Source organism: Cyclopterus lumpus, chromosome 12, assembly GCF_009769545.1.
Source record: "Cyclopterus lumpus isolate fCycLum1 chromosome 12, fCycLum1.pri, whole genome shotgun sequence".
NCBI lineage: Eukaryota > Metazoa > Chordata > Actinopteri > Perciformes > Cyclopteridae > Cyclopterus > Cyclopterus lumpus.
The window spans coordinates 7799957-7825917 of NC_046977.1; the positions used below are offsets into that span (position 1 = coordinate 7799957).

A 25961-nucleotide genomic window follows, 5' to 3' on the forward strand; every position below is an offset into this window, starting at 1 on the left:
CACACACACACACACACACACACACACACACACACACATAATTAATTGTACTATTGTGAGAATAAAGCCTGCACCTTAACGGTTTTGGCTCACTCTCACTGCTCTCATAGCGACATTTTTCGACTGCAGCATGTAGCTGTTTTTAATGAAAATGTAGAAAAATGTCCCACTGCTGTCTTGCTGCTGAGCACCAAAAGGCAGGCAGCTGGTGAACATTGTGGAGCTTTTATCAGCTGAAAGAACCAAATACTAGTTCCCTTAGGAGTTGGAAGAGACAAGAACAAAGGCCAGGAATACATTTCCAATTGTAATCCATTACACTACTTGTTACTGACAGAAATAATCATTCTTATTCTTATTATGAATTACTAAGTCATATGTTTCCATCCCAACATGATTTCACAGTACAGACGTTTGTTGATTAAACTGTGTGGCACTCTCACTTCGTATGGATTTTAGCTTATCTAAAAGTACCAAGCGTTCTTTCAAAGTCCGATTACTGCTCTCAAGTTAAAATATATAATTATATTTGACAGGCCACAATCCAGTGGGCATGGATAACATTTTCTGAATGCTTCTTACTAGGCTACAAGATGCTTGTTCACCCCCTAATGTCCAATTGTCTCTCTATAATAGCCATGATATAGTTTGATTGGTGGATTAAACACTTATCCCTCCCCTCAGTCCGCCTTATTGATTTTCCCCGTCCCTCTTTCCCCCACCGTTCTCAACCCCCCTCTAAAAGGTGAGGTGGATGCATGGCCTGATAAATGGCAGAGGATTGATTTGTATTTAATTAACAATTTGCTGTAGACTCTCTCTCCCTCCTCGCTCTACACCCCATCCCCACCCCTCTCTTCTCTCTATAAGGTCTCAGACGGCTTGTGAGACACGCAATGAGGAGAGGAGAGGTGATGCATGGGTAATTTATAGTCTGATCGATAAGTCCCGGCCTAACATCTACACTGCCTGGATCTGAGGGCCGGAAGGAGTGTCAGGGTCCACAAACGGGTCAGAAGGTGACTAAAAACATAATGAAAATGACAAGACGCTAAAATAAAGGGGAGAAAAGTATGGAAGCGGTGTAGGAGACTGAAGAATGATGTTCAAGAACGTTAAGAGAACTATAGGACGAACAAAATCATGAATAAGTGAGTGAAAGATTGAGGTGAGATTAGTTTTAATCTTTAATCTGCATTTAAAACAACGTGCTATGATAAAAACAATGCCTATATTTTTACAGATAATTTCTAATCTGTTTACATTAATTGATTAGTCAATTGACATATAATTTATTTACAATACAAAATACTGATTATTGCTTCCCTGTTTTATCAATCTTTAATCTAACACACACACACACACACACACACACACACACACACACACACACACACGGTTATTCAGTATATATGTGCTGTTATTCAGGGATCATCCATCAGGGGGCAATGCTGAGTGTGAGTCCAGAGTCTCTGTGCTCCTCCATCAATCCACTCACACAGAGCAGAAAAGAAGAACATGATAAAAAAAAAACCTCTTCAAGCCAGTTTGAGAAACAGTATATGCTCCATCTCGCTGTGCAGAAAAATGAAGCCCTCGATATGAAAAAATTCCTCAAGCGAAAACGGATTCTCATAAAAGAAATGATGCACACACAAGAAAGAAGTGTTTGCATAACATTAGAGAGGCAACTCATTCATTTAGCCAGAATGAACCTGGACCAAGGTGAGAACAAAGACAATTAGTCAATGCTGCCCCCCCCCCCCCCCCCCCCCTCCACCGGGATAACTGGACACTGGACCCCCCCCCCCAACACACACACATACAGAATGGGCCGTTTAGTGGGCACCGTGTGGGATGAGACCGCAGCATTTACAGCCCTCCCCATAAAAGTGTTTTATCACATATCTTGTAATGCAACACATTACGGGTTTGCTGTTGTTATTTCCAGCAAGGTCATTCTTACCCCCTTCCCCTGCATCTTACAGTCTGCATCACCGTCTCGCTCCCTCTCCCGCTACCTCAGCCTCTCCTCGTTGCTGTTCTTAGCACGCCGTGACACCGAGCGCGTGATGGTATTATTATGCCCATAAAGGCGTGAACACTGGGAAAATATACACAAGCAGGAATAGCAGAGGGCTACATCGTGACAAGGTTATCTGCGGCATCGCTGCCCTACATTCCCAAGCAATGGTTTATCGGTGTGTCTGTGTTTGTGTGCTGTCTGTGTATACTTTGTTTTCTTCTTCTTTGGTTCAGCTGCTACGTACATTTCTTTGTTGGGGAGCTTATATGCGAGATGTGTGCGCACTAAGTTTCCTCACCCTGTGTGTGACCAAGTATGTTATAGCACAATCTTCTGCGTCATTGTTGAACTGCTTTTGAGCTTATTTTGGGATTATCATTCTGCCAGACCCACTTTTACCTTTTATCTGTATTTTTAGCCATTCTTTTATTCAGATGTTTCATCCAGTCATCATCTTAATGAACACATACATGTATTTTTATTATTATTCTTCCCTTCATATTTAAGTCCACAGGCTTTTCTGGTAATCCTATCAGTTCGGCCTTACCCCCTAGCCCCACAACTCTCCTCCAGATCCAGCAGTAATAAAAGAAAAGCATAATCCAGTGTTTAGAAATATGAGATTTGCTTGTTGGAATCCAACGAGCCATGTTGGATTAAGGATGGCCTAGGCTGACCCACAGGCGTTGTCTCTGAGCCCCCTGGTGATCGTGGCTCTGGGTGGACGGAGAGATGGGGAGAGAAGTGTGAAAAGCATGAGTTTTAAGGAGGCATCAAAATGAAAAGGTGCCTTCATCTTAAGCACTGAGCACAATCCTGGCAACAAAAAAAAGCCAATGCATAAATTAACAAAATAAAATGTGTTCAAGCAGTTTGCTTCAGAAATAGATACAATACATTCTGTATTTCATGTAAAGAATTTGACAATTGTCTTTTTCCTATGTGTCTTTGATTTTTTAATATATTTTTTTATGTGTGTATATGACGTTGATCATGAGAGAACATGTGTGTGTGTGTATGTGTGTATATGAGGGTGATCATGACAGAACATGTGTGTGTGTGTTCATTTTTATTTATGGCTGCCAGGATTTGAGATGATAGAAAAGGGAAATTGGGCCTCTTTTTCATTTTTTCCCCTTCCTATTTTACTGCACCCCACTCATTTCTTTAATACGCTCTAAAATCTAAATCCGTATGCACACATGCATCCTGGACAATACCACCGATGTGAATTTTATGTAAAACGCACCCATAACTCTAGTCGACGGTGTAACATATGACTCTATGTAATTTCATTACGTAAAAGGGTTTTGTGTTTGTTGGAGAGTGGGAGGTGTGTGTGTGCGTGCGTGTGCGTGTGTGTGTGTGTGTGTGTGTGTGTGTGTGTGTGAGCGTGGGGACGTGTACTGTTTGTTGTTGGGGGGTTAAGAAGATAGAAGAAGTGATTATAAGTAAAGCCTTATTTGTGTCATGCCTGTGTGCGTATTGTGTAGGTCGAGGGTGAGTGTGTGTCAGCATCAAGATCACAGAAATGCAAAGTGGGCTGAGGCATTAAATAAAGAGGAGAGCCTTTCATTGACATTAGAATAATCCAAACTGTTTTTGTTTGGAGATTTGACTATACACTTATGTAGGTAGGCAATCTACATATGGGACTAAATCGAAAAGGTCAGAACCCAATAATTTGTAATATTCTAAGTAATGTAAAACTGAGGCTGATCTCAACTTCAATAAACCTCAGGAGAAATATAAATGAAGATTAGAAATATGCTTTATTTTGTTAAGTATACTATGTTGTTTCAAAACAGCACTCACATATACCAGTAATCCCATACAGTATTGTAAAATATACCGTTTTATGAACATGCTTTTCAAAACCATGTGCTATGTGTTTTATTATGACATGTACTGTAAACAAAAGAAAGAGGCTGCATATTTACATGGTACTAAAACAGCAACATAAATAAAGCATGCTATTTTTTTTAAAGTTAATTAGACCATAATTATGTCAGACAAAATTAAATCATATAATTGAATTAATGTAATCATGTTAATTCCCCATTTCCATCAATTCAATTCAACTCAAAAACAAATAACAACAACATATTAATACATATTGTTTTGTGATGCATAATGTATCTTGATCACTTTCTCTGTTTCTACTTTATTTTACTTCTATATAGAATTGATTTGTGTATGCGTCTCTCAGTGTTGTTATCACTCTGCATGTCTGGGTGGGTGCATACAGGTTAATATCTCTGCATGGTGCTCTGCTTATGCCATAATTCTCACATGTGCCCTTGTGTGGTTTGCATTCAATTAGTGTAATTAGAGGTTGAGTTGGACTGAGTACTTTCCCTGCATTGTTTTTTAACCCATAACCTATTGTTTATCCTTTCGTTGTGCTCAAAGATGTGCCCATTTGTCCTTTCAGGCTTTTTCTTATGCATAAAAAAATATATATTTTCCTCGTAAAGTCATGTCACTCTCTTTCCACTCAGTATCTTTTATATTCTCTCTCTACATAAAACCAAGTATAGATTGCACACACATGCTGACACCAATGCACATGCACAGGTGCACACCTTTTCTTTTATTCAGGAACGGTCCGTCCTTAAATGTGGAAATCATGCGCTGCTGATATTGATTGGGGGTGGTGTGTTGACAGCGAGACCAAGAGTGTATTTGTACAAATATATTTGTGTGGGGTGTGTGTGTGTGTGGATGTGTGTATGTGTGTGTGTAAGCTGTACCAGACACTCAGTCTATTGGATTGAGATTCATTCCCTATTTAAGGGTCAGGGTTCGGGCCACGTGTGCGCTGCATGGCTCACTGATCAATACCTCCGCCACACACCCTGCCTGACCCCAGCATTTTGTCACCGTAAATCCCGGAGCTCCCCTTTCTCCTGTTCGCCAACTCCTAGTCCTCCTCCTTTTTTTTTTTGGGTTGCTTCTTAAGTCATTGAAAGAAGTGATGGATTCAAGGGGGAGCACTTTGTAAGATCTAAATACATTTAATGTAGCCGCGGATGGCCCTTTGATGGCTAATGCTCAGAGATTCAAGAGACGGTCTCGTCTCAGGAGGGATGAGCCGAGGACGGTTGACTCAGTTTGTGGGAGGAGGAAGCTGGAAAAGGCTTTTGATGTTGAAATTAGTTCACAGGATATGAACATAATACATAATCCTTTTTCTGCATCTTGAAAACATAAAATGCATACACACACACACACACACACACACACACACACACACACACACACAGACACATGCATACATCCAAATGCACTTGCACTCAAATACACGCACATGCAAAAATACACAAAAGCAGCACATTCGCCCTTCCTTTGTGTCCTTCACAAACGACATTCCATACAAAATGCAAACACGGTGCCCCTTCACCTCCCATCACTTCTGCTCTGCATACCTCCTTCCCTCCACCTCTCCTTCCTTCCTTCCTTCCTTCCTTCCTTTCTTCCTTCCTTCCATCTCTGGGCCGCCGGTGGCAGCCGTCACATTGCGCAGACGTGTCTGCCTGTCTGCTTTGATATAGTGGCATAAGGTTTACCTGATCACCAAGGTCAGGGACGAACAATCTATTCAACCCACTCATTATTATTAGGGGTATAAATAAATTTGGATGGGAGACTGCACCTTGAACCTTGAACCTTTACCCCGAGTTGAAATTTATCTTTTAACCATTTTTTCCCTGTTGCTCTGTGACAAAAGGTGTCTCTTGGTCAACCTCTCTACAGCTCCCTCTCTTGTGGCCCGTGGTCTAAGTGTGCAACAAATCCATTAACTGAATGAGATGGATGCTGCCACTCTACATATGCAATATGAAGAGATGCAGCTTTCACATAGGCGGATGTAGACGTTTATTAATATATGGCAGTAGAATTGTTATATTTTTTATTATTGAAATGGATAAATAATAATCTACATTTAACATTTAAATTTTTGGTCAAATTTGGTTAAATGTATTATCTGAAAAAAGACACAACAGGGTGGCCGGGTGGATGAAAATACAGTTAAATACACAATCTGTGAAGTTGGTTGAAGTAACACTGCAAACACCGGACACCTTTAAGGTTTGGTTACAACATGTTAAATGAGAAGTCGCTTTGATTTCAGTAGACTTTGGGCGGTATTCCTCTCAGTGCTGCTGAAACACACTGCAGTGTCTTTTAAAACTACTATACTACGATGGCAAGGGATCTGCTCTGTGTGTCAACCATAATATAAAGTACATAAACCTTTTCAGATACAATATCAAAGCTTTAAATGACGAGCACTGTATTGAATTCTGCTCCTGTGTTGACAATAGTCTCCCTCTTTGCTTTTGGCCCTGATCCCACCCCCCCCCCCCTGCCCCCAGAAACCAAATTATAAAATCATCGAGAGCATGATGAGATTGCCGCTCCGTTATTAATCTTCAATAAATACATCTTGACCCAGGGATTAAGTGTGTGCCCTCTCCACCCCCTTGTCCTCTCCACCCTGTCGCACCCCTCCTACACAACACCCTCACTCATCTCTCCAGAGATGCTTTGACATGAATTATGAAAAAGAAAAAAAGGAAAGAAAACAACAGGGTTGAGGGAGAGAGGGGCTGGAACAAATGTTCCAACCTGGATTGACTGTTGGCGACGGATGGCGGCGACCTTGGGGGGCGCTCGGCTGAAGCAGAATTACTACTTCTCCCTGGAAAAGACAAATAGCCCGAGCTGGAAACGGTCAAATGGAAACCTGGGCGCTCATGTTCAGATAGGTACAATGAATTAATTTACAGACGTGCTATGGTTACTACGGTTACAACGGTTACACTCAGAAATGTAGAAAAATCATATAAACCTCTAATTTACAGCATCAGAACATCTTATTCTACCATCACCATATTCAAAATAAAACAAAACTCTATATCATAATTAATAGTAGAAAGCATTCTGCAATTGTATATGATCTCAAAGAGGAACTCACTATCCACATAAAAAACTGTTGAAACCAAAACAAGCAGACATAATAAATCCATAAGCTCTAATCGGTGTAACTGCAGGTGAACTGTGGTCCTGAAGTTGCTTTATATTGTGAGAGATGTCTTCCGGTTGTGTCAGACCTAATGAGACAGGACCTGACTCCGGCCACATGCTTCTGGCCTCATTGATTCCCCCCCCCCCCCCCCCCCCCCCCCCCCCCCCCGCAGACGCTGCACCCAACAGGGGTAAGCAGGGGAGGGATAAGGTGAGCTCCGATTGGTGGAGACAGTTGGAAAATGTAAAAAAATTGACATTTTAATGTGGAAAATGTCAGTAAACATGCACTTGGTTTACTCGGCAGGTGTAAACATTAAGAAAATGATACACAATATGGGGTGATATAAAGTGTTGAATGGGAACTGGAGCATCATGGGAAGAGCGCCAATATTTCTCAAGGTATTGCTGGAGAGCGTTATTGCTAATTTAACACAAAGCTTCATTATTTCCCTTTTAGGTCGTTTTTGAGACAATGATACACAAAGCTTTAAGGCTTGAGGACATTTTGGAAATTATTGGCTTTTTTTTTTTTGCAGGGAGTTAGATGTGAAGATCGATACAACTCTCATTTCTATTCGTTAGATATGAAGCCACAGCTTAATTTACAGTTTTTGTTGTATGGATTAAACGTGCTGTCAGGCTCATTTTCTGTTTGAGTCATTTCTGACCCGTTTCCAGTCATTAGCTCTCTGTTCTCCCATGACAAAGGCTCTGAAAACCTAGTTTCCTTGTTGTAGATGGGTGGTGCACACAAAGGATGGGCCTGCTTCTTGCCACACATTATGCCCGTCAAGTTAACTCTCGGATGTCAGGTCGCTCGATAGCAGGTGTGAAAAAGAACACATATGTTGAAGTGATACATATTGAGATCCAATAGAAATGAAGACAGCACTCAAACACCTTAATATCCGGGCCTCTTTCCACCACTATGAAGCGATATTCGAACGAGAACTAGCAAGCATGGAGGGTTTGCCCTCCTCGTCTCCCCTCCCTCCATTTCACGCAGCCAACAAAAGTGAGCCCCGAGTGCTCCGGCTACCCTCTCCTTCCTTTGCCACTTCAACTGCTGGCTTCAAAACCACAATTACACTAAGTGATTTATCACCTCCTTCAGCCCGAGATCAGAGCAGATTCTGTACCAGTAGGGCCCTCTTTGAGGATCGCTGTCAAAACAGTGCGTAGCTGGTTGGATTTCTGTTGTGTGTTCCCTACATTACTTATCTGTTCTTTGGGTTTTCCAACTTTTGGATGCAGGAATTCTCAATCTCCCATGTCTCTCTGGCTCCTCCCCGACCCGCTGTGGCTCTGTGCGGGTGACAGCTGAGCAATGGCCTTTCCCGGGCGAAGCGATAATTGAAAAGCACGATGGCTGCTGGTGGAGCGGCCATCTGTGAGTCTGAGTGGTTTGGTGAGTGTTGCATTCGTGGGCGGGGAGGTCGAGGGTTATGTGAGAGCCAGACAGCCTCCCGTGGGGAGCTGTTAACACCTCATAGATGCCGAAAGGCCCCAAGATGGCCCTTTGCTGAGCCAGGGCTCCTAATGAGAAAACGGGTGATTATCCCACTGTGAGGCAAATATAAACAAGGTCTGTTATGAATCCTGACACCAGTAATAAGAAGGCCACATCCAGTAGAAATATGTTTCAAGCATCAGTATTTACAATTCTTTCAAAATAAAATGTCTGTAAAAACATTGGTTCGTCCTCAACAGGCAGCTAAATCTTTTGGTTTTGTTCGAATTTGTTTGCAATAAATCAACAGAATTGTAGAAGGAAGATTTATCACCTATAAAAAAACAATTAATGCTGAAATGATTACTCAATTATTCAGTTGATCCTTGGAAAATTAATTAAATCCAGATGGGATAATCATTTGTTTCAGTCGTTTATCTAAAGTGCGTCAAAATGCAAAAGAGCTGCTTTCTTTGCTTTCTATAATAAAAAATGTGCAGTTTTTTTACGTTTTGTCAGAGAAAGTAAAACATGTCATCATTAAAAAAAAGGTTTTTATTATTAGTATTTGTATCCACACCATACTGTAATTGATGATAAAGATAATAAAAAAAGATTTATTGTTAGAATTATGCAAACCTTTCATGCAATTTGGTAAATATCACTGGGTTCACATACAGATCAAATTAAACTGTAAAGTAGCTGTTAATGACGATACTTGAACAAACACACTATCTGAAAATCAGCATGCTTCCCGTAGCCACTTCCAGGTTAATGCTCGGAGTGTTACGAAGTGTTACGAAGATGCCGGCAGTGAGAAGAAGCACTGAGTGATACATTAGCCGATACATTTCTAATATGAATGTCCCTGGATGCATTTCAGTCAACCATTGCAGACAGATTACCAGATATTGCATTCCAGTCTAAGAATGAAATGAAGAGATAATTATGCGGCCGGCGGGTAATGGAGAGGTGGAGCCGTGATAGATTTGATTAAAGTTGTCAGTAAAAACACACACTAATGACCGCGTTGATTAGTTTGATTGCTTTATTGCCGCTGCTGACATTAATCTACAGCATAAACAAAAGTATCCTGTTGGTCAGTGCTGTGTTTGCAGTTCGTCGGCCTCTGTGTGCACCATCACGCCGTTGTGTATTTTCCTTCTTTACCTCCACAGTCATTTACATTAAGTTAAAAGCTTGTGAGCTAAGTTTTTGTGTGTGTTGTTATTAGGAAAATGTCATTTTTTTCTATTCATTTCCCAAATCATATCTTCTATTAAAAATCTCCCTCAGTACCTTTTCCTCTCCCATTTCTGCCTCTATATATAACCAAAAAGGGCCAACCACTGCAGGATCTTATTCATTAACATGTTGCCATAATTGATTGATATCTGTGCCGCAGATAATCCACTGTGCTTCCTCGTCGTCTCTCCCCCACATCCCTCCCCTCCTCCAGAGATCCCAAAATGAAACGTTGCTTCCATGCATTTGTGCATACATTTTCACACACACACACACACACACACACACACACACACACACACACACACACACAAATTCACGCACCAAGCGGCCTCCCCTCCGTTGCCGCTCCATTAGGTCTGAATTGTAGCTGTGATGTGTGGGACCCAAGGGAGGTGTTATTGTCAGACCTGATTTACTTAGCACCATCTGACATGGGGCTGGGGGGCTTGTGTGTGTGTGTGTGTGTGTGTGTGTGTGTGTAGTTGTGCGTGTGCATATGAGAGACACCAGGCGTGCTGCCAGGCTAAGAGTCCTTTACAGAAAGGACAGTCAAAAGCAACAGTTTAACAGTAGCTGCAAGGAAACTTTAACAGTCGTGTTGATTTTAATTAATATTTCATGATTTACACCTTGTCGTTCATATTGCATAATTGTTAGCACTGGTGATTTTATGAGGAATCTATTTTCACTTTTGTCTTGTAATTTAGAAACTTAAATAATGTTTACTGTAACAATTTAAATATATTTAATACACTCCTTACATCGAAACACTAACATGCTGTACTTTAAAATCTGAAATCTCACAGTTCTCTTTTCAATACAGACAATTTCTTTTGTGTTTTCAAAAAATAATCTAAACTTAAAATATACCATTTCTACTATATCTCATATCATCTGAATATATGCTGTATATTTAATAAGAGGCCTTAACTTTAGAATATGTTAACAGAAATATTGAGTTATCCTCATATTCTGAAAGCATGTAGAGATTAAATATTTGTTCATAAAAAGGTCTATATCTTAAAGTGCATGGTAGATTTCTATTGCTAATCCCATCACAAACGTGTCACTGTGAGGACCAATCAAAATCTTGCGTGTGTCTGAATGAGCAGTAATGCTGTGCAAACCTGAAAGAGGTAAATATATCCCTTCATGTGATGAGATATCTATTACGATTTTGGTGAAACATTCAAATGTAATGTATAATTAAAGCTCCAAGCAGCGATGTACGGGCCCCTCGCACCTTTGTGCACGTTTGGGTACTAGGCTGGACGCCGGCTCACGTGGCCGAGAATGTCTACGACCGTCCGACAAAGCGTCCACGAGCTAGACGTTTTTTTTTTCCTGCATCGAGTGACGCTGGAAATTATGCTTTGCAAACAGTCCACCACTTCCTGTTTCCACTGTATGGCACTACAACATGCATCAACATGCTTTATACTGCTCTATAATAACATTGTGTAAATGTCATGCAAATCGGATGCTGTTTGTCACATACTCGGGTCGTGAATTTTATTACGCATGGAAAGTTTTGGGCAGAAAGTCAAGAGTTACATGACCTTGTTTAATGGTAATTCAAGTAAAATGGCTGCCACACCACGGCTATGCCATTCCTTCAAACCTAGAGCTTTTGATAACTTTTAATGATTAAGGTCTTTAGGTTGTTCTGACCCAATTCAAGTACATTCTCCCAATCGCCCCCCCACCAGGTTTCTCTGTCATTGCCCACGTGAGCGTTGAAGTCTCCCAGGAGAACTATGGAGTCGGCAGGTGGCGACCTTTCCAGGACCCCACCGACTCCAAGAAGGCCGGATACACAAACAACAGAAGCACAAACAACAGTCAGATCCTTACTCCCCGTAACCCGCACGCACAGGGAGGCGACCCTCTCGCTCTCCGGGGAAAACTCCAACACGCCGGTGCTCAGCCGGGGGCTTGTGAGTATCCCCCTCCAGCCCGGCGCCTCTCACCCTGGGCAACTCCAGAAAAGGACCAGTCCAACACTTCTCCAGGTGCTTAGTTCCAGAGTCAGTGCTGTGCGTGGAGATGAGACCAACTATATATAGCTGGTACCGCGCCACCTCCTGCACCAGCTCTGGCAGAGGAGATTATTATATATTTTATATTATTATATTAATTATATTATATTATAATATAATATATAATATATAATATATAATATATAATATAATATTGATGATATTAAATATATTATATTACATTTATTATATTATAGTATATTATATTATACAATAGGTCCTCCGCACTGACGATGTCAGTGCTCGGGCCCTAATAACTCCTTCAATTACAATAGATCCCTCTCCCTAATTCCTTAACTAATCCCTAATTATATAATTATATAAAGTACTAATTATATTATTATTATTATATGTTCTCAGTTTTGTGCGTATTAAAGACTAAGTGATTAAAATAAATGTCAACAGTCCATAAGAATAAGAAATGTGGGCCCTATTTGTGGCTTTAGAATAGAGATATAGCTGCAGGGCTTTTGACAACGAAAAAACGAAAGACGACTCAGATTTAAAGAATGGGTGAGAAATAAAAGGCCTTTACAAAATTGTCCTCTTCCTCTTTGAGTGAGCTGCCAACAACAGTCAACCATGAAGTTTTGTGCAAAATATGTGGAGACCATAAAGGGGAGACCCTAAAGTTGAATAAGGTAAAAGAAAATGTAATGAACAGATATGACCATTAAACTCCCCCACGTGATCACTTATACCAAGACAATTGTTTATTCCATTCAAAGTTTTCTAAGATTTCATGTTTGGCAATGCAAATGAGGCATTATCTTATTACATAGATTTGCGGCACAGAAATATTACCATTGAATTGGTTCAAAATTCATTTTAGAGACAAAGGTTTTTAAAGAGGGATATCTCCAACTCCATAAATCCAAGAATATTGTCAACAGCCATAAATAATTGTGGCATAGTTTTTTGAAATATGAGGTTATATAAATCAGGTTGTGAATGATATATGAACTAACCCTTAGAATAGAGATTGCTGCGGAAGTGGATATTTCTGCCTCAGAGCATGAGAATAACCTCATGTATAGAAAATGGCCTTTAATATTTATTGTCACTGAAGGTGAAGAGTGTGGACAATTTAACGGATAAATATCAGCATGAAACTGCCCCAGTTGATTATTTACATTATGTCAAATGTTTTTTTTTGCATTAGAAGTTTTCTGGTATTATATGTTTCAACACGCACAGGTGGAATTGTGTAATGTTAACTTTTGATGAAATTAGGAAAAAAGATTGCAGACACAAATTGCAAAACTGTAATAAAATATGTAATAAATATAGTAATAAATATGTTTATTGGATGTTTTCTTCCCACAGTCTGAAAGAATATATGTTATGCAAACAATAAAATAGCCCAAACTCTCAAAATGGACCAGTGTATGAAAAAACAATGTTGTTGTCTGCATGTCTTATAAATACAAGTACCAGTCTTCTAATGACACAATGCACACATGTCTAAATGTGAATGTTCAGGATTGGAAAGCAGTTCTATTCAATCGTAAATTACAGTAGTTTGTTGCGATATTAACAAATGCTCTTTTTATGAGCTCCACAACTGCTCTAATAAGTTTAGCGTTAAATCACATTAATTGTCGTAATGAACTGAAACCGAGGTTATGTCATTGCAGACATATAACACCTTGAAGGATCAGATGTAGATACAAAAATGTTCAGATAATCCTGTCTCTATTTATTCCCTATTTATTACCAGATTATAAATCTTGGATGTGACACAGTTAAGGCTCAGTATCAAAACAGCTGTGGTACTCATAAACATCATGTCATACCTGAAGTCAGGAAGCGTCTGGTCTTCAAATGTTTTTTTAATTTAGACCAATAATCACGTCCACAACCAGGTATACAGTTTTTTTAATTTATGTTTGTCTCTGCACATGTAATTGCTTTCAATAACCTTCCCACATGCCATTATATTAGACATAGGATCCCTCTTGCATTGTGTATCTCTCAGCATCCTCATCTTCAACAGCTTTACTCTTCACCACCAGGAAAGAGAGCTTTTTTTTTCTCACATAGTTTTCCCACAATTTACGTAATTATTGTGAAGCTCCCTCCCTACATTCATGGCGTTGTCCTTTTATCACCTTCTTCTCACACGACCCATCTGACAAATTGCATACCCAACTTAATCTAATTCCTTACTCAGAAAACGGTGGATTTCCAACTCAATCTGAAAGAGTGGGGCGGGGTAATCCCAGATGTTTTGCTTAGAAGAGTTCATCAATTGGTCACCAAAGTCTCACACCTGCTGTGTGACAGAGCTTGTCTGCTGTGTTTTTCTTTTTAACTCCATGCGGTCAACCAATTCAAAGACTCTATATATGAAAAATAAAAAGCTCAGCTACTTTTAGCGTGTATGTCGACTGAGCCTGCAAGAAATCGGCCTGTTTAACCCCAAATACAAACAGTTTAGTATACGGAACAAGGTGGGTGTCTAGGAGATTAACACAGCCTTCGACACTTCACTCTCACCCCCTTTGCTGTCTTTGCCAAACTCTCCTCGGGTCAAGTTACACACCTGTCGCTTTAGCGAGGCAACAATGATACCTGCCTCTCAGCTGGGAGGATTCAGCTGGATATCCTATCTGGTGTTCCTTTTCTTGTTCTGGGAACCTGAGGAGCAGAGTGGGCAGCCATTAACGGTGGAGGAAGTTGGAGATTGTACACCAAAACAAAAGGTTTGAGGACAGCTGGCTGTTGTCGCCTTCATGCATTTAAAAACGTTACGTAGTGAACCCAAAAACACTGCCCAATCATGCAGACAGATTCATGCAAAATGTAAAACAATAAGCAGACAACAGTGTACATTTGCTGGAAACTTTGTTTAAAACTGTTATTTTGTTCACAATTGTCGGATTCTACCCTAATTGTTATTTTTATATTATATATAGTTGTATATTTCCTACATTAGTAAGTAAAAGTACAGAAGCAGAACTAGTCTAAAATATACTCACAATAATATATCAAAAGTACAAATTATCATAATGAAAAATGTGTTAGATCATGATAGTTGATGCATTCATGTGTAAACAAAATGTTATTGTTGCTGAACAATGCAGGCTCATTTTAAATATATTTTTTTGCTTGATAGTTTAATCCATACTAATGTATTTAATGTTATATGTTGAGCATGTTTTGTATGTAATCTACAAAGTACCTGATAACTATAGCTGTCTGAGAAATGTAGTGGAGTAACAGTACATTATTACCCCTAAATATGTAAAGCAATAGCATGAAATGTAAATACTTACTGTCAGTAAAGTACAAGTACTTCAAAAGTGCACATAAGTACAGTACTTGGGTAAATGTTGTCAGTTACTTTCCACTTTTGTTCAAAATAGACACATTTGATATTTAGGATAATTCAGTCTTTAGTCTTGGCTTAAGACACTCAACATATAAATAAATAAACAAATATATTTTAAAGAAAGTACATTTTGTTTTACAATATATCACTTGAAATTCACCGACAATCATGCAAAGCATTCCTAACACAAGCCATCATAGAAGCAAATAAATAAACACACACACGCACGCACACACACACACACACACACATACTGTTTAATCTACTTAATTGAACCTGACTTTGAATAACTAAACAAATGAGTAAATTCACAAGGGGCACTCGATCCCTTCTCGGCTAATGGATTGGAGATTCCTTTCCCATAGGGGCATTTGGGCAAACAAGACCCAGTAATCTCCGAATTGATGAGTTGACTCTCTGTCTGCATCACATGTCTCCACTAAAGAGCTGTTGAACCTCTGATACAGTGTTGGTAGTTAGCCAGATACTCAATTTGCAGATGCAGCCAGAACAGTGGAGTTGCTCTGGTTTCACTCTCAGCGCCGTGATATGCTATAGATTTGCAAGACAGATAGATGCCGCATGTAAGTTATAAGATAAATGTTAAGGATGACCTGGCTCACGTTTCTTGACTTTGACAAGAAATGTATAATTAAATAAATGACTTTGAAACATATCACTGTCCACAATTCTTCTATAGACCACGAGTCCAACCAAAAAGGATAAAACTCCATTGTTGATTTGGGTGACAAATTTATTAAAGTCCTGTCATTTAATCAGGAATCATTGTCATCATTACCAGAGGGAATAAATAAGACATAAAACATTTTCCACATAAACAAACATATACATCAGACCCCTACAGCAAGTTCATCGTTGGGGTTGTTTTCGGTAGAACGAAACGAACATACATCTGAGAACACACAAATGCATAGAAGTAATTGGACCCCTAGGTACCATTTAAGACAACATCTACATTTTTGCCTCTATCCCTGTTTAAGAATGTACAAAGTCCTCATATCCGGGTTCTTATTTGTGTCCAGGAAGGGGTTTGTATAAAAATAAAGTCTCCACAATGATAAACCATTATATATATGTATATATATATAGACATTTGGCAACAACCAGACATTTAAAGACTCTGAACTGAATTCTGCACCTGAACACAGTGTAGAAAACAAAGTGATGAGAATAAAGAGGGGGAGTTGGTGAAAATCCAAATGATTGAGTCTCAATGTTTTAAAAAGCGAATATTTCTTGTCGTTGACCAATCAAAACTGCCCGTGGTCCACTTCGTCTAACCAGGATGCAGGACTGGCAGGAAAGTCTGGGTATCCACCGCTGCTGCCGGTCGAGAGGTCCGAGCTGGGGCCGTTGGCGGCACTCATGGAGCCCCTCACAGCAAGGTTGATCCCAGGCCCGCTGCCCTGGGTCATGATCGAAAGGTCGGAGTCGGGGTAGACCAAGCTGGAGATGAGAGGCTGGTGCCTGGGTAGCGCCTGAAGCGACCCTGGCGACTGAGGAAGGCCGTAGGGGCTGTTGGAGCGGATGTCGTGGAACTGGTCTTGAGTGGGAAGAGCGCCATGCTCCAGTGGGAAGGAGCTGTGGTTGTTGCCCCCTTGGCGGCCCCCCATGGCTGGAGAGGACTCACTCAGGCTGCTGTAGATGCCATTAGTGAGGCCAAGCTCTGACATGGGTGGTTCATCTGTGCGACAAGGACAGGAGGGGCAAAGGTGATATTTGTTATTCAGATTGGATAGCATTTACTAAAACTGTAGTCCACAATAGAAACATTCATTTACTGCATATTTTTTTCACACCATCTTTCAAAATTAACGACAGTATGTAAACGTATCGTCTCCTTAGAGACTGAGCTGATATGCTTGCTTTGTAAGCCTGGATAGCTTTATCCCCTTCTCAACATGTCCTTTATTGAATGAAATAATGAACAAAGCCAGGAGCTAAATGCCGAGGTGGCGTAAACGGCACAGTGCAGGGACAATAAAAAGATGTTTGAAGAAATATTGTGACTGCAAGGTGGCAACTTGCTCCCAGGATGCTAATGTGTTAGCAGTTAGCTCACCAGCTGCAGTAATTTACCAGCTGAACATCCATGAACTAACTATGAGAAGTTACTACAAGCTTCTAGAAACACATGACTCCGTACCTGTAAAAGACACCTCGGCATCACTGTCCATGCCCTCCTCCTGAATGCTGTCCTTGTCGGATTTGGAGCTTCCTCGTGACCTCTTCATGTTGCGGAAATACTGCCCCCACCTCTGCCGACCGGCATCTTTCTTCAGCCTTTTCTCTTTAGCTCGCCTGTTCTGAAACCAAACCTGGAGGGTAAAAAGACGAAATGGCTTTGGTTACTTATTAGAAATGCATTTAACTGTTTACCACAAGTTTTTTCTGGACACGGCTACCCACCTTTGTGACACTGACCAGTACTCCTGAGAGCAGCGTCCCCTACACTACATTTATCAGGCATTTAATTAACTTCACCGTAGCTTCAAGTTGTCCTCACACAGAGCCGGCAGGTTGGAGTGCTACTAAATGAATCAAAGTTATCTATATTCACTTTTCTGATTCTGATTTATTCATTTTATCTTGAGAAAACATAAACAAATAATCCTAAACTTTAACTACCTGTAACCTTGATGCTTGAAATCAGATACAAAATGAACAAATGACCCATTTCTTAATAATCTTTATCCTATACGCACAAAATGAATTCATTTCAGTCACAAGCACAAAAAGCGCTTTTACATTCTCCTTAATGATATTCCGCCCGAAGTGAACCCTCTTCACCCCTTCCCTTTCCCTGAATAATGAGCTGCATTATAGTGGCTTCCGTCTCAACTTTTGTCCTTGCAAATAAAACAATATATATGACCACCACCTAGCAACCGGCGTGAGGCTCCTCAGCAGCAGACAATATGCGAGGGGCCCTCTGAGCATTGTTAACGAGCTTGCACTTAAACCGTGCTGACTTTCACGCGGACTTCATTTCACTCCATCTAGCCATAAATTCCCCTCCAACACACACACTTATGCGTACAGTAGGCTTGTGCCAGTTCAGCCACAATTGTCCCTCAATAATGAAGTCAGGACACTAATGGAATAGCCCTTAATTGATAATGATATACCTTACCTGCACAACTCGCATATCCAGGCCCGTCTCTGATGAAAGCTGCTCCCGGACATGGCGGGCGGGTTTGGGAGAGTTATTGTACGCGTTCTTAAGTGTTTCCAGCTGTTTAGCAGTGATGGTCGTTCGTGGCCTTTTTGCAGTAGAATCTGCTTCTGAAAAATAAATTGACATCACAAAATGTAAGACCATGGTAGACAGTTATTCTGCCTTAAAGCTGTCAATGTTTTAAGGTTCCACGCCTGAGGTCTCAAGAAAATGTTTTGCAATACTTAAATGAACAATAAATAAGAGAAATTAGAGGATGAACCGTAATCGTACTAGTCAAATAATATAATATGGATGCTGTTATACTTTATTTGCAATGCATTGCGGTCTCTAACACAACAACACAACAAAAATATTGACGACAACATTTTTTTCTATCAACACATTCTTTATGTGGCTATATTTTGGGTCAGTATCAAGAACATCTTTGATAGAAACACATATTCACAGCAACCGAAAAAAAGAAACAAGCTTGTATAATATCCAACTTTCTAATTTACCATGAACGGATAAATTCTCCTCTGCCTATAAACCAGAACCTTTGCATCATGTGCATAATTGCATCATGGCTGCACATCTGTTGGCCAGCACAGCAAAACACAAAACCATCATCCAAATGGATGCTGCCCAAGTAATTGCGACCTCTCATTAGTAAAATAAACGTGTGTGTTTTTAGTGAAAACTGCGTAAATCAACACTTGGTATCAGCCAGTAAATTCAAACAAACAGATGGGGAGATAAAACTTGACTGTACCAGTCTGCCCTATTTGGAGCAGAGCATGCTGGAAGTTATTGAGGCATTGGTTGATATAATCAGGGTATCTAATGAAAATATGGTGTGCATAAAACAGTGTTGGAGGAAACTATTTCAACAACAAGACATGTTAAAGTATAAAAATACCAGATATTACTATACTGTAGGTATAGATCTATGAATTATGTGTTTTTGGTACTAATATGTTTTTGATAATACGGCTTGATTTTGTTAAAACATTTTGTGTGATTTCCCTTAAAGAACATTATCTCTTTAAACAATTATTACTAACAAAATATGAACATGAGTTATTATTGGGTACGTGGCTATGATTGTAAAGCATTATTGCACTGATGCATTTTCAATGATGTGACTTGAAATTTAAATAATGCTAATAATGTTTTTGAATAATAGATGAAAATTCTTGCTGCCACAAATAAAAGCACAACGTGTAAATTCACTGCAAATGTAGAATTTAATGAAATTAAATACAAATAAAAACTCCCCTTATGCATGTATTTAAAATAATTTAGATCAGTAACGTAATTACACATAATAACACATTGGAAATCTCTCTCTCTCTCACTCACACACACACACACACACACACACACACACACACACACACACACACACACACCTCTTTCTTTCTGTCTCTATACTCTGAGACAAGAGTTATTGAAAGCTGATTCCTTCCAGCCACAGAGTGCACGTGGAGGCATCGAGGCCTCCGCTTTACGCAGTTTGCTATCGATTGGGTTGCGGGCAACGACGCAATTAGCACAGGTGGGTCAGAGTTTATGGGTGACCTCATTGTCACGTCAAAGGCACAACTCAAAGCACGGCACTTAAAAACACGTCCGCGGACACACGCATCGTATGACACGCAGAGTGAGGTCCATCTTCAGGCCAATAATAGGAATGTGGAGCCGGTCATTGTGCGGCTCACCTCTCTGTTTGGCCGTCTCGTAGTCGGCCTTGCACACCAGCCTGCTGTCCTCCATCAGATAGTACTCGTCCCCGGTGGCCAGTTGCCTTTTGCACACGATGCAGGCGAAACAGTGCAGGTGGTAGACGAAGTCCTGCGCCCTCCTCACCACCTGTGTGGGCGGGATGCCCTGCTGACAGGCGGCGCATTTGGTCCCGAATCTCCTTTTGGGAAATCAGACGGTTTCCATCAATACATAATAACATTCTAAACGCCATTCAATTCTGAATATATATATTGTGTAAAACAATATATGTCGGAGGAAAATGTTTTCGAAAGCTACTCACTTGAAGAAATCCTCTTTGCAGTAGACGCTGTCGCCCCTGCTGAAGCACTTCTCGGACAGTTGCGCCTGACAGTCGCTGCATTTCAGGCACTTGCTGTGCCAGTGGCGGTCCAGCACTTTGAGGATGAAGCGGTCCACGATGTGCTGGTTGCAGCCGGCACATAACGGGATGTCTGCGTGGGGACAAGATGGAATCAGCAAAACATGTCACGAGCTGAAATAAAGATCAGCTGCGCGCATGAAATAATTATTCACTCTTTTGTCCATTTCTTTTTTTTTTTTTTCTATTTTAAATAGCCTACTATTAGGTCCTATTTTTTTTTTAATGATTTTAAAATAATATATAATTTTCAATAGGAGATAAATTAATATTCACTTGTTATTCATAAATAGCAAGAACACAACATCAATCATCAATATTCATCAATATTCCCCAAATGCAGTAAAATAACTAAATAACACTATAAACACAATTGCACACACACACACACGCACACACACACACACACACACACACACACACACACACACACACACACACACACTCACACACAACCCCCCCCCCCCCTCCCCAACCACACAAAATAAAAATAAAGAAATAATAAAAAAATGACAGTGTTGAATGAACACGTGCACCTACATGGACCTGTTAGTGTTAATTCCCCTCAAGTGTTCAATACTTTGGTATACATAATAGGATATGAATGTATGTATATTCGGCCTAAAACACGAGGCCATTGTCCAATGACATATTTGGATATAATACATAGATTGTTTTTATTTTATATTTTGGAGGCTAAAGAAGGTTAAATGTGCTCGAAGTCCACTCGGATATGGCTGTCTCGTTTATAATGAAAACAACTTCACTTGAAAACACAAGTGTATTTAGCCTCGTGTATCTCACTAATCTACATCATATAAATAACACACATTTTTAAATGTAAGTGACCTGCTATTATCATTATTTGAAATAAATAATGATATCAGACACTGTATCAATAAACCGACAAGCAAACGACTTTGTACATCATGCCATTGAATGGCGATGGATTATACTGAATAAAATAAACGACAATAAAGCCTTAAATGCAATTGTGCAGAATGAAATGTTTGCAGGATTTTCAAAATTTAAATTAAATAAATAAATAGACCATATAAGCTAATGTATCATATTGGTAATTAATAGCTCGACAATCGAATAGTGGCCGGCTACGTATTATTTTGTCACGTGTAATCAGCTTTAACAAGCAGCAGACATATACATATTTCAGACAGACAGGCCGACAGCACCTATAACATCCCCAAACCACATTTCAGATATTTTAACAACGTTCCCTTAAAGCAACAGCGACGGATTAAAACGACAACTTTCTGAGACATAACAAAAAAAAGTATGAATAAGGACAACTAAAATGCCAAGTAAAACGTCATCGGATCTCTTTATTACTAATTAAAAGAGGTTCAACCACTTCATATTTCATCCGTGCAATGAATCGCATTCCTATTGTTCTGTTGTGGACAATTCATGAACCATTAATGAACCATTTCTTCTGGTATCAGCGAAGCCCTGCACATGGTGGTGGTGGTGGGAGCCACGTCATGAACAGGTGTACCCAGGTCATCATTAATTCAATGCGCTCTGTACAACTAGAAAGCTGCGGCCTCGAAGTCTCACGGCCAACCAATAAGGTGTCCAAGCAAATTGCTCTCCTTATGGAATATTGAAAATAAAGACGCTTGCAAATCCCAATGGAAGTTAATTCACAACTTTGGAGCAGGTGAGGTTCGGTCCATCAATCCAACACCCTCCCCAAAACGATTCATATGCATTCATTATGTTATAGTGAATAATAATCATGCAACCAGTCAACGCAAGTTAATAGAAACCCGTTGTTTAGTTTACGCCTTAGCACGTGATTGAAACCGTGTTCTTCTGAATCTTATAACAAAGGTTATGTCAGACTCAAACATATTTTTGCAACAGTTTCCAAATTAATGGAGCGCGTAAACCGAGTTACGTCTGCTTTACCATCCAAAACAGTGCACTAACTATGAAATATAATATATCTACATTTTAAAGACAGTTTTATATAAATCAATGCCTGAAGCATAAAGCAACGAACATGGCACATTAAAAGGACTGCATGCTGTAGCACCCATCCTCCATATGACGCATATTCAACAGACACACATTATCAACACTGAAATCTTGTTTTAAGACACGACAGTCGAACACGTGTGTGTGTGTGTGTGTGTGTGTGTGTGTGTGTGATCACATGATACACAAATGTGTGTAATATCCTCAGTGCACAAACGAATACATTGATGATATTTTGGCTTCCGATTACCTTTCCGTAGCTCCTCACTGTGCGACAGCAGAGCGAGGAGCATCTCCGTGTTATTCGGTGCCTCTTTTGGAGAGTTGCGCTCACCGCGTCCATCCATTGCTCATGCTTTACGCTTACATGTATGCAAATGTTGTTTGTCATCTATCCACACTCACACACGCCGGGCAGGTGTTGTCTAAATGTGTGTATCGGGAGGCCCAATGGCGAACACGAGCGTGCGAGTGAGTGTCCGGTGGAGTTCGCTGTTATGCTTGAAGCCTGTGCAGGATTACGCTGCGCCGTTTCCTGGGCGACAGGGAGATAGATTAACATCACCCACCCAGAGGGCCTCTCCCTAAACAGGAGGTTCAGTGTTGGGTGGTAACGTTACTCAGATACGCGTTACTACAGCCCATTGCTCCAAATAACACGAACAGACGATTTATTGCACGTCCTCTTTAAAAAGCTCGTTTTCTCCAATTCTAAAATAAATGAATTCCCTAAAGTCTTCTCACTATTATATTGAACGACGTGATGGATTTGTAATTTGTATTTTTTGCTAATTCAAACATAAATGAGTGTTCATGCTATGCCATTTTGGAGGAGGCATACGAATTACTCTTTTGAAAATAAATTATTTGAAAATATTCTGCAACTAATTCTGATTACACTTTTAATCATTTCTTTCAAGTGTTTTGAGTAAGGAGCCCATGCATTTAGACAGAACATTGTTACACAAACTGTTAAAGACTGCAGCAGCAGCGTGTACATTGGACTGACGTCATGACTTCCTGAGTACAACAGAACGAACAGCTCTACAACCTCTAAATAAATATATATATATATATATATATATATATATATATATATATATATATATATATATAAATCCAGAAAACTAGGAAATCATCATGTTGTTGGTGTATTATGTAAATCGACCAAAGTGGTTTCTATCGGATTCGGATCCATTTTTAATTCAGATTCCAGTACTGCCATGCGTAAAGGACAGATTGGGCCCCGTGGGAACACAGTCTTGTCTTCTTTGGTAAAACATGTAAATAGCAGAGGCCCATGCAGCATTTTTTCTTCTTTTTACTCTCAAATACTGTACTCGCTTGCCTGGGGAGCAATGTGTACAATATTGATTCTGATCAAAAGTGAAATAAGTGTTTTTAAATATCTCACACACACAAACACACGCACACACACACACACACACACACGCAGAGACACGCACGCGCACACACACGCCACACGCGCACACACTCTCCATCCCATGTGTGTTGAGTGCTCAAAGACAAGTGTTTATTTAGAGGAGAGATTGGCTGTTCAATAACATGTTGATCGGGCCAACACCCCAATGAATTTTATTGACACTGATCTTTGGCACAAAAGAGCGCCAGGGGAAATCACGCGTAGTGCCACAGCCGACGGGCCGCTGACGAATCCAAAATCAATGTCCTATTTGCCTGTATTTTAGAAGTATATGAAAGCCGTTTTGGAGAAAGCTGTGGGATTCATGGAAGCACCCTCTTACTTTTGAGCTTTGTAATATTTGTTTATGTCATATTGATAGCTCACTTTTGAAGGGGTGAGCCCGACATGTAATGTGACAACAAAGCGATGAAATGACCATCAGAATAATGGCCAGTCAGTTACAGAAAGTTGCAAAGACGATCACGTAAGAATTTATTTTCGTTGGGACTTTTTTTCTTTTTTTCTTTTTGTTGCTTGAATTTTAAATTTGTAAATTCGGTTCAAATGATTAATGTGACCTGAATCCAAATCACATTTTCGGAGTTTTATTCTTCACAATTCCATGTTTGTAAAATAAAATGAAAAAGTGGTTTCGTGTTGCTTTAATGCACACATCCTTTTACAACAACACGAAGCGGGCCCAACCAACCATGTCTTTTCGACGTCTAGATGCCACTCAATATTTCAACAAGCCACTAATAATTTAGCTATGATAGGGAGGCTTTGAACCCTAACCACCATTCACAACATCACCATCCATTGGCAACATGCAGGTGCCCCACCTGTCAAGGCAGGAATGTCACCTGTTGCGCACATTGTGCGGGTGGTCTGCGGGTGGGAGCAGCCCCTCTGCGCCTGCTGGCAGTCTGTCTTGCAGCCGCGGAGAGGCTGCTGTCGCCACAGTGGATCCGGCCTCTCCCTCTCCGCCTCTCGCACCCTGCGCGCTCTCCTTACAAACCGCGGACGGCGGGTGTGAAATGACAGCACGCGCATAACATCTGTTGGTGCGATTGTCCCAACAATGAAGGCTCATTACAGATTCATAACGTCTCCCGCACGCGAGAGAAGCGCCTCTAAACAGTCTGTGGACATCAACATGGGTCGATGAATAACAGTAGGTTTTCTGCAACTGTGCCAGCTTTATATGACGTAATGTCCACAGGGTGTCCCGTTCGGGCGCATTGCATATTTATATACGATGAATTGGTCAATTAGTCAGTGTCCTTGGTTTTCGCATTAAAATAAAAAGCAGTTTAACAACAAGGCCCATTTCACGCTTGTCAAGAGTTCACTCAGCAAAACAAGAGCCTCCTCCAGTCCTGCTGTGCCGATTTGCTTTATTGTCCCCTATGTCATGCCTAATTGTAACTAATTGACTGACCCCAGGACATCACTTAAACCCGGCCAAATGATGACGCTCATATGCGCAGTGAAATAAGTCAAAAACGGGCTCTTACCTTGGCCTGAACTGTACCGGGAGAAATTTCCGGTGTTTTGACAGCTTGACCCCGGGTGTTCAAGCAACATTTTGAAGATGTTCCGATGTTCCAACGGGAGAAAGCAACGCCGAAACGCGTGCAGGAAAAAAGAAGAAGAAGAAGAAAAAAAAAGAAGGCCTAACAATCAGGTATATGGACGATAGATTCAAACCCGGACGTTCCTGGATATTTTATCCTCTCGAGAGTGAGTTGAGCTCTCTTCGATGGCAGCTTGATTTCTGACACTTGTCTCCTTTCGTCAGCCACCGAGGACGTACACTTTGAATATTCATCAAGTTGCTCTTTTGATTCCGCGTTGATAAGCTGGAGATGATGCGGAGACGAGGGGGCGGGTGGCCGTGGAAAAGTGTCTGACCAGTAGCCCCGCAGCCTGCGACTTTACTGAAGTACTCAAGTAGCCGGCGGTCAGCGCTGCCTCTGTCCAGGGTCCTGAAAGGGGAGTTCCTATAACCAGACTGGAGGCGTGTGTGCTGCTCCTGTCGCGCCCGAGCCTATATCTTTAAGCGCGCGCCCACACACA

At 40.6% G+C, this 25961-nt stretch overlaps 1 protein-coding gene across 3 annotated transcripts; it reads right to left on the reverse strand.

Moving 5' to 3' along the window:
- Positions 1 to 16402: 16402 nt before the first annotated feature.
- On the reverse strand, positions 16403 to 25469 carry lhx3 (LIM homeobox 3). Of its 3 annotated transcripts, none has more exons than XM_034547035.1 (6): positions 25400 to 25469; positions 20360 to 20531; positions 20034 to 20236; positions 18286 to 18437; positions 17299 to 17470; positions 16403 to 16836 (listed from the first exon to the last, which is right to left on the reverse strand). In XM_034547035.1, the coding sequence occupies exons 1-6, from the start codon at positions 25467 to 25469 to the stop codon at positions 16403 to 16405; spliced, it is 1203 nt and encodes a 400-aa protein (XP_034402926.1). The 3 variants fall into 3 exon arrangements, with proteins under 3 accessions (XP_034402926.1, XP_034402925.1, XP_034402924.1); XM_034547034.1 differs by having other exon boundaries at positions 25394 to 25469; XM_034547033.1 differs by lacking the exon at positions 25400 to 25469 and adding an exon at positions 22707 to 22803.
- Positions 25470 to 25961: the final 492 nt, after the last annotated feature.

Bases quoted from the DNA above. Each gene is read 5' to 3' on its own strand.
- lhx3 (XM_034547033.1), bottom strand. From the start codon at position 22,803: ATGGATGGACGCGGTGAGCGCAACTCTCCAAAAGAGGCACCGAATAAC. The intron at 20,532-22,706 runs GTAATCGGAAGC...GTCCCCACGCAG, and splicing joins CAGTGAGGAGCTACGGAAAG to ACATCCCGTTATGTGCCGGC. The intron at 17,471-18,285 runs GTAAGGTATATC...TTTACCCTCCAG, and splicing joins TGGATATGCGAGTTGTGCAG to GTTTGGTTTCAGAACAGGCG.